Below are 12,673 nucleotides of genomic sequence, written 5' to 3'. Positions count from 1 at the left end.
AAAAGTACTATAAAATCATAAGTAATGAAAGGTTATAATTGAAAAAAATTATTACAATGAATCATTTCCTTTCTTTTTCACTATTTATCCAAACAATAGTTATTAAAATTCATTTCCTTTCTTTTTTTTTTTTATTAATTTTAATTACCCAAACAATAATTACATATATCTTTTCTTTTCTTATAAAAAACTTTATTTTCCTGTCGTTTCTTTCATTTCCTTTATTAATATTTATCCAAACATAGCATTAAAGAAATACATTAACCAAGACTAATAGAAAAGGATTCGGAATCTAGATAGCTTTCAATCCCATTTGAACTTATTGAAAGCAACCCCATATTTTTCACTTGACGGGAGCTTTTCCCTGGTTCAGGAAAGAAGCCATGCGTTTGATCATGCTCTTAGCCTTTGCACAGTCAGGGTTAAAAATATGGAAAACGTGATCCTCACCTTCGATCTCCATAATCTCTGCCTTTCCCTTCCACCCAGATTTCACCAATTTATCATAATAAAGCCTCCCTCTGTCCCTAAGTATATCCTTCCCTGCAACAGTAATAAGGATTCCATCACATGCCAAGCCTGCAAGATCTGAGGATCCATCCACAAAAGGGTTGATAAGCGGATCATCACACCCTTTATCAGAGGGACAAACGTACAACCACCAATTATCCACTAATCCTTTCCTGAACGAATCAGTAACCTCTGCTCCAATTGGGTTTGTTCCCCAAAAGTAAGGATGGATCATACCAATACCAAGAATCTTCAAGTTCTGATCCAGGCCTGAGTGCTTGATCCGCAAAGCCAAGTGGTGTGCAATATTTGCACCAGCACTATCACCAGCCAAAAAAACCTGGTCAAAGTCAGCATAATCCTTGATCCAAGCCTCATGGTCGCCATCTCCCTCCTTGTGGGAAGCTATCCACTGAAGTGCAGCCAATGAGTCTTCATATGCAGTGGGAAGAGGATGCTCTGGGACTAACCTGTAGCCAACTGAAAGAGCTATGATGTTAGCCTCAGCAACGAGCTTGTTGAGGCTGGTATGGTACTCTGGACAGGCTGGAGATGCTACACAAAACGCTCCACCATGAAAATAAACTACGAGTGGTATCTTTTCATCTTTACTAAGCAAGTTGGGCCGGTAAATCCTGGCTGAGACGCCGATTTCCGGTATGACGACGATGTCTTTGGATAAAACGCCAGTTTCAGTATCAAGTCCTGGCGGAACTACTTCAACTCCGGCAATCCTCTCGAGCGTTCCATCTTTGTATACTTTAAGGTAGGGAAACAAATCAAGAACAACTTCTGAAGCGTTAGAACCCATGTCTTTGTGCGTATCCGTAAATAGAAAAACTTACAACCGTTAGATCTCACTAATTAATTAAGACAGGCAGAAAAAGAAAAGACAGAAGAAAATCTATTAAACAAAATATAAGGGTGACACTGGAAAACGAAATGCATAAACAAAATTGAGGGGGCGATTACTACCAGCTAAAGATAGCTATGACTTTTTAACAAGACAAAGATACTTCGCTTATTACACTGTTTATATAGAGAGAGATTAGCGGCAACAAGCTGACAAGACAATCCCCAACATCCTTAATTTGTATCTCGGATGTTATGGAATGCATGAACAGGAAATTGCCATCACTCTGATTTCATATTTCTGATTATTTTAAATTCCATCAACAAACAACATTCGGTGTTCATTGACAAGGACCTCAAGGCCAAGTTGTTCCCTATATAATTTGCTTTTAACGATGATGATAAAGTATCTGACTTAAAATTAAGTGATAATAGATGGAAAGGTGGAACTTGAAAAGTAAATTATTTAACCGATTTTTTATGTGTAGGCATAAAGTAGTATATGACAAATTCGTAAGAGATATGATGAATACGAAAATTATTACAGAATTTTGATTATGATAGAGTGTTAAATATTAACTTAAAATTAATTATCTGTAGATAAAAAAAAAATTAACTTAAATATAAATTTATAAAAAATTCAAAATTTAATATTTAAGATAATACTACTTATTCATCTAATAATGGACATTCAAACAGTTGATCAATCAAATTGATTATAAGATACATGTCATGTTATTATTATTATTAAAGTTTACTTATGTGAAATATAAAAATAACCGTATTACGAGGCGGAATCTGAATTTTTAGAAAAATGTGATTTTTTTTGTGTTAAGTTAGTATTGAAAAATATTTTTATTGTGTGGTAGTTTCATTTGTAAGTAACAATCAATATATTTTACATTACGTTTACAAAGAATAATGAATAGGAACCTATTCTCGTTTTTTTTTTTTTTTTTGGGGGGGGGGGGGGAGGATCAATTTTGACAGCTCAATCAAGAATAGAATTAGAAACCTCCAAGATTAGGCTTTTTTCATTCGAGTTTCCTTTATTTAAAGTTTAAATCTTATATAATATATAAAAATCAAATTATATAATAAAAAAAATCAATATGGATAGTTTATTTTTTTGACATGTGGATAGATTTAAAAATCATTATGTATTTTTTAATAAATATATTTTATTTGTTTAAAACATTTTTATTATTATAGTAACATTTTTATTACTTAAAAATAATTAGTTAGACTAAATTAATTACATTTATTACATTTTTAAATATCTAATATTTTTACCTTATATGAATAAGTTACAATTAATTTCATCAATAATACAAATAAAAAAAAGAAACTAAATAAAAAAACTAATTACTTATGAATATATTTTCATATTTTCTTATTACTCATGAAAAAATAAATTAAATTTAATGTAGTAAATAAGAAAAGAAAAATGAGTCATTTAACAAGTTGACAATAATGATATCATTAAATTACAAAAAAAATATTTAGGCAATCGATTTTGACATTCTCCTAGATTATTAATAATAGTAAGTTTTTAATACATTTACAATAATATTTCTTGATAATAATATAAATACAAATGTTTTTCCAAAAAGAATATTAAACTGATCAAATTTTACTATTCTCCAACTTTGTTTTACTGTAATTTTATCTTTATTATCTTATAAAAAATTTATTCTGTAGTCTTACTGGCTGTTCTTTTACAAGTTGATTGAGGTTTTACTCATATTTTTGTTTGTGCAATTATTAGGTTTTATGGTTAAAATAGCAATTTTATCAACTATATATTTTAGTATAATTTTTCCTTTATAAGTTATAAGTTATAATCTAAAAGCATATTTTTTATATTATATATATATATTAATGTGATGTTGCTAAAGAATTTTTTTTTAACTAGGTATTAGTTAGTATAGGCTTAATGATTTTCGTTTATTTTATGAGACTAATTGATAAGATTATGTTGATTTATAAGGTTTTACAATCAGATGCCAAAGACAATTGATTGATTTGGAAGCTATCATGTTTGCCGGCTATGGATTGATTGGGAATCAAATCATAAGGATTCTCAAAAATTGTATTGTAAGTGAAATCAACTTAAAATAATATAGTTGATTATGACCTTGTTAAATATGTTTTAATTTTGATTAAAAATGAAAAAATTATTTTCTAAATTCTCTGTGAATAAAGCTTTAGATGATATTAGGGACACTAGTTTGTAAATTTTTAAAATCTTACAAAAAAAATGGAACAAATTCTTCAACTTTGTGAAATTTACCACTTATTTCATTTAACAATAAGTCCTAAAATTTTAGAAATACTAAAATTATAATTGAAACTATTATCCTCAATTTCCTATATTCTTCTATATTTCTTTTTTAGATAGATAGATATTTCAAGATATTATATTGATATGTCACCAACTCATAACAACAAAATATAGAATGTTGAAATAAAAATACCAATGGTTTGGTTTCAATGTAAGTTTAGCTCCTTCATAATATAATATAATAAGCAAATTTGAAATTGTTGGTTTTGCCATACCTTTAAGGAAGCAAAGTAACAAATTATATTGCTCATTCTTTAACAAAGATGAAAGTGAAAAAAAAATAAAATTATTTTATGTCTATTGGTAGTAGACTCTAAGAAGGTTAAGTTGTGTGTATTAATTTTTTAAGAAATTAGATTGTGTTTATTATTAGACGTTGTTATAATTGTTTTTCCATTTATGCATTGATGTTTTTTCCAATGAGATTCTTAAGTTTTGTAATCATTTGGTTTTATGAATGAAATTGTTTTTTTGAATAAAAAAATTTTTTATCACACTTTTTTTTATTTTATACTTTTATAGCTTTATTTGTAATAATCAAATCAAGGTTGTTTATTAAATTGTAAATAAAATGATGATGAAAATTTATTTAGGGTGACTTAAGTTTTTGGTCAATCAATTATCAATATTTTTGTAATCATTAAAATAAAATTTAAATTATTCTCTCAAATTGTAATTATATTAAATTTTAATGGTGAGTTTCGTACCTCAAATTAGTTGACATCTCTCATATAGATTCCAAATTGATTAAATTAGACACAGTTGCAGAGATTTCTTTAAGTTTGTAATCATATTGATCATGATTTCGTTGCACTATTTAATTAATACAATATAATTAATTTCTAATAAAAAAGAATTGGATGTAAATTAATATATATCACATGTAATTGTAAGCTGATAACATTTCTTTATCATCTTTTACTAAAATTTTCATTAAAAAAACAACTTAATTTTCTCAGTGTCATTTCTTTCATTGGCAAACTGTCTTGATTAGTAATTTATTTTACACATATTTGTATATTTAATGTTGTTATAAAAAAATTAAAATTTTAATCATTAAAATTAAAAATTTAACATCTATTATCAACATATAAAAAATAATAACCTTTTAACAGATATTTTATTAAGAATAATGTAAACCCAATGCAGAAAGTCACACTTCTTTATTAATTGGTACTTATTAGCTGTAACTGTCTAAGCACTTTGAGATATTGATAAATTAAGTCGATGCAGATGTCAACTAAATCTCTTTAGCCCTTGGATTTTTTTTATGAATTACGAGAATGCGACTTTCCCAATTCCTAATTAGGTTAGGAGATAATAAATTAAGTTGATGCAAATGTCAACTAAATCTCATTAGCCCTTGGGTTTTTATATTGAATTACGTGAATTTGACGTTCCTGATTCCTAATTATGTCAGGGACAGAAAAAAATTGTCACCCATAGGCCACATGCCCACTGACAATGATTGAGACTTTTTTAAATAAAATATAAATAATTAATTTTAATACAATGAACTAAAATATTTTTAAATATTATAAAAATTAAAACATAAAATAGCATAAAAAACAAACCTTTTAGGGAATAACTTGATTTGATGATAGAAGTAAATTAACACTATCATGGGAACTAAAGCAAATTATTTGAGGACAGGATTACATTGATATGATCAGAAGAAAAGAGGCATATCCCGATTGTAAAATGCAGCCAACCGATTGATCAAATCCTTAGCTTTCTCACACTCCAAGTCGGACAAATGAAACCCATGATCCTCCCCTTCTGTCTCCATAATTTCCACTACGCCGGTCCACCCACTTCGGCCCAAAGCCTCATAATAAAGCCACCCTCTATCTCTTAGCACATCCTTCTCAGCCACACACACCAAAACCCTCTTGCACCCAAGCCCCACCAAGCTTGGCCCATCAGTGGCTACTGGGTTAACCCTTGGGTCATCGTTATCCGGATTCGATGGGCAAACAAATGGCCATAACCTATCCAAAATGCCCTTTCTAGCAGGGTCCAATGCCTCTGAACCGATTGGATCCGATCCCCAGAAATGTGGGTGCACCAAAGCTATCCCAAGAATCTGTACGTTTTGCCCAAACTTAGGGTCTCCAGCAAAAGTAGCCAAGTTGTGAGCAATGTTAGCACCGGCACTTTCTCCACCTAAGAACAATCTTTCAAAGTCGGCATGGTCAGTTAGCCAAGCCTCAGGTCCTTGGCTGTTACAGTGTGAAACTACCCATTGAACAGCAGCCCAAGAATCCTCATAAGCGGTAGGGATAGGGTGCTCAGGAGCTTTTCTATAGTTCACAGAAACTGCAATCACTTTAGCTTCAGCAACCAAAGCGTTGAGGTAGCTACCGTACTTTGGAGTAAATGGTGATGAGACGCAATAGGCTCCACCATGGAAATAGACAAGGAGAGGTAACTTTTGGTTAGGGTTGGTCAGTTTCGGAAGGAAGAGACGAGCAGAAACGTTGGATTCAGGGATTATCATTATGTCTTTGGATGAAACACCGGTTTGGGGATCAGTGGATGGTGGGACAAAGTCAGTTTCAATGAGTCTTTCAACACGACCATCTTTATAGACTCTGATAACACCTGGGATTTCAGTAACCACTTCCGGTTTGCTTGAATCCATAAGAAGAAGGAAGAGGAAAAATAGAGGGATGAAGATTGGGCTTTTAGATATTAATTGGAGGCTATTAAATTTCTCCTCATGTTTGTTTTTGTGGGTAGATGATACAATAATGTACTTTCCTTTATCGGCTTTGCCTGTGGTCGAGGTGTTCCCAAAGCTGATTGCTTTGGCAATGCTTCTAGCTTAGCTGAGATGAGGTGGGTCAAAATAATTCTCATAAAATTTGGTTCTGATTGCTAATTAAGTTGATTCAAGTACAATAATGCATGATCTTTCAAGGGAAATTAACAAAACAAAGCAAAACCCTCGACACTGATATTGTTGTGGTGGCTATAAAATAATAACACTTTCGAAATTAAAAGGATGGTTATGGCAAATGATAATTAACCTGCATTTATTAAATTATAAATCAACCTTTTAATTGGCAGAAGAAGTCAAAGGAGATTATATCCTTTGTTTAATTGCCAATAGCCCTCCTTAGTTGATTTGACAAAGTTGCGCCGTCTCATTTGACCAATATTTCCTGAATCTTCTTCGTTCTTTCTGCCACCAGTTATCCCCCAGCACTAGGGGTTGGTTTTGAAGAGAAACCAATGCTGAGAAGGGCTGAGTGTCGAATGCGTTGTTGTAGAACTGTATGGCATACCCAGTGAAAGCTCAAGTTGTGCCCATAGGCATTAAGGGAGGTGTTAAGTTTGTTTGTCATTAGGGTAATGGCGGATCTTAATATATAATTTTGAGAGATCAATTAATAATGTATAATATATTTTATTTTATTTTTTAAGATATGTTTTATCATATTTATTAATAAATATGCAAAAAAAATATTATTCAAAATATGACAAAATAAAGATATTATTATGATAATATTATACTTCTAATAAAATATGATTTACAATTAACCGTTGAATTATTAATGTATAATCTATCAATGATTTATGATTTTTTAATAATTTAAAATTGAAATAAACAAGAAGTATGAATAAATCAATCACTACATATTTTATCAAAACAAGAAAATTAAATATATTTTTTAAAAAACGAAGATGAAAAATTGAGACTAGAAATTTATTTTTTTTATTCTTTTGTAAAGTAGTTTTAATATGATTTTAAAAAAAATTGTAAAATGTGATAGAGATTTAAAGTAAAAACAAAAATATATATATATGGAGAGAAGAAGTTGTAATAAGTTAAATATCTCTTCCCCTTTCACTATATCTCTCAAATTTCGACCTCTCTTATACTTGAAAAAAAAACATATTTGGTACTGGATTGAAAATTTGAATTTTGTTGAGAAAATTAAAAAAATATTTTGGTTTTTGTTAAATTCATTTTATTATGGTTTAAAATTTGTGAGAACTCTCTTAATTTTTAAAAAATTTAAATAATAATTATTAAATATAATAAAAATAAATATCAATGTGATTTGAATATTTCTTAAATTACAATACATACAATTAATTTATAAAACACAAAAAATAATAACATTAACATTTCTAATTTAGAAAATCAATTTAAATATATATATATATATGCTAAAAAGGGTTTCAAAATTTTGGAGGAGGCCAAGCCTCTCAAGCTACCATTGCCAACCACCGCGGCAAAGGTACTCTGCGGTGCCATCACGTATTATTGAGAGTTTCTAAGTTACTTAGCTTTTGAGAGAAGGGTTTTTGGGTTAGAGAGTATATAGATGTTTGTGAGGCTTATTATGAGTCTTTGTTATTAAAAAGTAAAAATTAAAAAGAAAAAGTCTTTAAATTTTATCATTTTATTTAAATAAACTCTTATATTATTTTTGGATTTAAATAAATATATTAAAATTTAATTTATATCTAAATAATTTTTAATTTTTTAATTTATACTTAAATAAATTTTAATATAAATTATCTTTCGATTAAAATAACAATTTATTTCATTCCAAATCAAAGGATAACTTTAACCTTCCCTTTGTATTTTCATTCATCCCACCAGAGTGCGAGAAAAGAGAGAAAAAAGTAGCCCATTTTAGTCTATAGATATCCTGTCTATGAGAATCGGGAGAGCAATAGCAATAAGTAGCCCAAACCACAGCCCAAAAAAAAAAAAGCAAATGATTTGTCGTTTCAAAGTTGGTTTATGATTTTACTAAAGCCTCCGATTTAATAATTACACACACTTCCAGGCGTCCGGCTGTCAAGTGACTTTTACGGTTTTTGGAGCTGAAAGCCTCAGAAAAATGGAGAAGATGGTGGTGTTGAGATCCATTTATAGAGCAGCATGTTTGAGATCTTCCCTTTTTACCACAGCCGCAGCCGCCGCTAACCTCAACTGCCACTTGGGTTCCCGTAGTTTCTTTTCTGCCTCATCACCTTCCGCCTCTAATCCTCCTAGAAAACTCCCTTCCGGTACTTTTCTATTATTGTGGAAACTTGTTTCATTACCCATTTCTCGTTTTTAATCATCTTGGGAATCGCTGAGTTTATTGAATTAGATCTATTATTTGACTTTTTTTCTTGGGGGTGCTTTGCTTTTATCTGATTTACATACAAAATGTTAGCTGAGGCCTGTGATGATTACTTTATTATTGTATTTTGGGGTTTCGAGATTGTAGCTTTTTCGTTGTTTCATGTGCAAGATTTGAACTACTCCTTAAAGGTTGAATTTTTAGTTCTTTACAGCTCCCTTTTGGTTTGGGTGTTGTGTAAACATAGAATTTTATGGGTTCTTACTGTGGCTTGGTTGTGTTGGAACTCTGGTCTGTTGTTTTTTTTTTATTGTTTTCATCATGAGGCATGTTCAATTCTAACATATATTATATGGGTTTCACCTGTCTTGTTTAAATCAAGAATCTGATAGCAATTGAAATCTTTTGGGGCTGCATAGAAAGAGACAAAGAGAGGGATTTAACTTTTGGCTTCTAGCACTTAGTGAAATGTGTCAAATTTCATAGTAGCATTGTATTTGCGACACTGCATTTTTTTCTCCAACTGAGCTTGTGAATTAGTGTGTGAATGTTTTTCATCGGAGTAAGAACACTTGTATGTCATGAATAAATCATTTTACCCAAGCACATGCGTGTATCTACTGTAGTGAAACTAAACTTGTGTGTTAGACTAATATTGCTGTCAACTGCTAGTGAATTGTATAGCGTGTTGTAACTTGTAACATTACCAACTTGTATCAAGTTCCACACATTTTATTCATGAGTGAAGATATGCAGATAGCAGGACTTCTTTTGCATTGAGATTGGGAAGCATCCGCTATTTTAGTGAAGATGTAACTCATATGCCGGTTATAAAAGACCATGAAATTCTGAATGTTTTTAAGGACTTAATGGCTGCAAGTTGGGATGAGGTTCCCTATTCAGTCGTACAGGATGCAAAGAAAGCCTTGTCCAAAGATAGTGATGACAAAGCTGGCCAGGAAGCTTTGAAAAATGTTTTCCGTGCTGCTGAAGCAGTTGAAGAGTTTGGTGGCGTTCTAATCAGCATGAAGATGGAACTTGATGATAGCATTGGAGTGAGTGGAGAGGTATTATAATCTATTAGGCCCTGATGATTCTTTTTTTTCTTTGTCTCTATCTCAATGTCACCAATTCTTGGTGTTTGATGAGCTGAATCTTTTTGTAGAATGTAAAGCCTTTGTCAAGTGAGTTTGCAGATGCACTAAAGACAGTTTATCAACGATATACAACTTACTTGGATGCATTTGGTCCTGATGAAACCTATTTGCGAAAGAAGGTAGAGACAGAGTTGGGATCAAAGATGATCTACCTAAAGATGAGATGTAGTGGTCTTGGTTCTGAGTGGGGAAAGGTACTAGAACAATTTGCACCATATTTAAAAATTCAGCTATTACTGCATGATCTGCCTTGAGGTTGTATAACATCGGTTATAGTAATTCGTGTAGTGCATTGCATGTGATTCGTGGTTCAATGTGACACAAAGAGAATTAGGATTGGGGTTAACTTTCTCAGATAGCGAAGAAGATGTGAGCATGAACAAGAAAATCATCTCAGCTTACTTATATGTACAAAGTGCTATTTGTTCTTACCTGATCTGTGCTCAACATCCTAATCATCTGGTGTTCTGGATCACCTGGCAGAACTCTGGACCAAATATTATCTTGTTTTAGAGAATCTTTTGTCATAAAGTCTAAAGTAACCCTTTTCCATCCTTCCCCATCCACCCAGATTTATAAGGGAAGCGAGGAAGTGAATTATGCATTTGCTTATAGTTTTTTATTTGCTGCATTTAGGGGGCGTTTGGTTCGGAGTAATCCACAAATTTTCCCCTAGAATCTTATTAGTGGGTATTTGATTCCAATGTTTAATTCAGGGTAATCTAATTACTAAGGAAAGTGGTAGATTCCCAACAGTACCCAAAGTCTCGGAATTAGAAACTTACCTTTCTCTGTGGTATTCTAAGATTTTGGGAGGAAAGTAGCATTATTTCCAAATTTGATCTGAATAAAAAATTATGAAATAATCGTTACCTTTTTGAAAAATTATTTAAAGCATTTTTTGTAAAAAAAGGCCTTAAATAATACCTTTTAAAAAATTGAAGGGTATTATTTAAGGCGTACTCAAAGTCCCGGAATTAGAAACCCACCTGTGGTATTCTAGGATTCCGGGGGAAAAGTAGCGTTATTTTCAAATTTGATCTGAATAAAAAATTATGAAAATAACCATTACTCTTTTGAAAATTTATTTGAGGCATTTTTGGTAAAAAAAATGTCTTAAATAATGTCTTTTAAAAAATTGAAAGGTATTATTTAAGGCTTAAAATGCTAGAAGGAAGGGTTGAACTTACGACCTTATAGTAAACTGTCATATGCTCTAACCAATTGAGCTACTTCAGTTTTTTTATGTTTTATTTCTTAAATCTTATAAGTAATGAAAGGGATTATTTAAAGCATTTTTGAACAAAAATGTCTTGAATAATGTCTTTTAAAAAATTAAAATTAAAGAGGATTATTTAAGGGTTTTCTGGTTGGGAAACCTCTTAAATAATTTTCTTTATTTTTTTTAAAAGGGATTATTTAAGATGTTTTTGTACAAAAAACGACTTAAATAATCTTTTTTAAAAAAATAAAGAGGACTATTTAAGAGGTTTCTCAACAAAAAACGCCTTAAATAATCTTTTATTTTTTTATTGATGATATTTTATAAATAAAAACAGCAATTAAATAAAATATTTGTCTTTTTTTGCTATTAAAGACATAATTTGTTGTTTTAGTATATATTATTAATAAAAACTAATAAAAAGTTGACATCATATATGTCAAAGAGATTATGGTAATTATTTAAGAATTAATATATGAAGATTTTCTCTAATCAAATGAGTGAATTTGAATACTGAATGTTCTGAAAATGAAATAAAACTTTGGATATCTCACTTTCTCAAGGATCATATTTTTCTCTACAAACCAAACGTCCCCTTATAGTATTTGACAATAGCACTTATTGTTGCATAAACATTGTGTGTAAACTCTGATGCACTCGGGCTCCTATACAAGCATTTGGGGTACTATAAGTAATGGCAAATTTGTTTAATAGTTTTGGTCGCTTTCACTGCAGATTACTGTTCTTGGAACCTCTGGACTATCTGGATCTTATGTGGAGCAAAGAGCTTAGCACTATAGTGCTGAGAAAGATCAATTCACTGTGAACATTATTCTGTTTTAGACATATTTATGAACACTTGGAGACTGTTTGTTGTTGTTCTCCTGGAAAACCTTCGAGGTTGAAGTTGCTTGGTAGCTAAATAAAAGGCATATCTTTGTCAACAACAGTAAATCAAATTGTAAAATCATGTTTCTTATGCCTTTTTTTTAAGGGGAAAATTTTCTCCACCATATTTCTTTCCTGAGATGATTTAATGATGCCATCAGCCCCATCTAACAAATTTAATTTGTTAGGATCTACAACTTCAAAGTTCACGCATTGACAGCTAATCACCATGATTTTCTTATGTCCATGATTACTCCCTTATTCTATGACTAGTTACTAGATTTTGTAAGCTTCTTGAACTTAGAATGGGAAAGAATCCTTCTTCCGTTGCCAAAACCAAAACGGAATAGGAGACAGAAAAAGAGAAACTATAATACGGAAGTGAAAGCGGGCGGTGTTGGGAGGTTCGTAGATTAAGCTATGTTTAACCTCAAATCTGGAGGCTTTAGGCCAAGACCAAGACTTAGAAGGGGATGCGGGCAGAGGTGGGAGTAACACAGCCTTCCTGCACACCCCAAATGGCCAGCCCTCACAATGACAGAATTCCTGAATGATTGATCGCCTTCGAATTTCCGGGAAATCGAACTTCCAAATGTCTGGGAAATCAATC

The 12,673-nt window shown here is 31.2% G+C and overlaps 1 protein-coding gene and 2 pseudogenes across 2 annotated transcripts; 1 reads left to right on the top strand and 2 right to left on the bottom strand.

Annotated features, from left to right (window-relative positions):
- Positions 1 to 191: 191 nt before the first annotated feature.
- LOC111311370 (putative carboxylesterase 2 pseudogene) lies at positions 192 to 1,630 on the bottom strand (annotated as a pseudogene). The gene has a single exon (XR_016345905.1). The product of XR_016345905.1 is annotated as a putative carboxylesterase 2 pseudogene (transcript).
- Positions 1,631 to 5,263: 3,633 nt separating this feature from the next.
- LOC111311369 (putative carboxylesterase 2 pseudogene) lies at positions 5,264 to 6,518 on the bottom strand (annotated as a pseudogene).
- A 1,796-nt stretch (positions 6,519 to 8,314) lies between these two features.
- Positions 8,315 to 12,154, top strand: LOC111312625 (succinate dehydrogenase subunit 5, mitochondrial-like). The gene is made up of 4 exons (XM_022913066.2): positions 8,315 to 8,737; positions 9,553 to 9,863; positions 9,962 to 10,147; positions 11,911 to 12,154. Exons 1-4 carry the CDS (start codon positions 8,569 to 8,571, stop codon positions 11,965 to 11,967), a joined length of 723 nt encoding a protein of 240 aa, XP_022768801.2. The 5' UTR covers positions 8,315 to 8,568; the 3' UTR covers positions 11,968 to 12,154.
- Positions 12,155 to 12,673: the final 519 nt, after the last annotated feature.

Source organism: Durio zibethinus, chromosome 1, assembly GCF_047325235.1.
Source record: "Durio zibethinus cultivar Kanyao isolate XHJ-2024 chromosome 1, ASM4732523v1, whole genome shotgun sequence".
NCBI classification, from domain to species: Eukaryota; Viridiplantae; Streptophyta; class Magnoliopsida; order Malvales; family Malvaceae; genus Durio; species Durio zibethinus.
Note: the sequence above shows the minus strand (reverse complement) of the source record. Positions and strands in the feature narration are given on the sequence as shown.

Coding starts and splice junctions, on each gene's coding strand:
- LOC111312625 (XM_022913066.2), top strand. CDS start 8,569: ATGGAGAAGATGGTGGTGTTGAGATCCATTTATAGAGCAGCATGTTTG. Junction 9,864..9,961: donor GCATTGGAGTGAGTGGAGAG/GTATTATAATCT, acceptor ATCTTTTTGTAG/AATGTAAAGCCTTTGTCAAG. Junction 10,148..11,910: donor TTGGTTCTGAGTGGGGAAAG/GTACTAGAACAA, acceptor CTTTCACTGCAG/ATTACTGTTCTTGGAACCTC.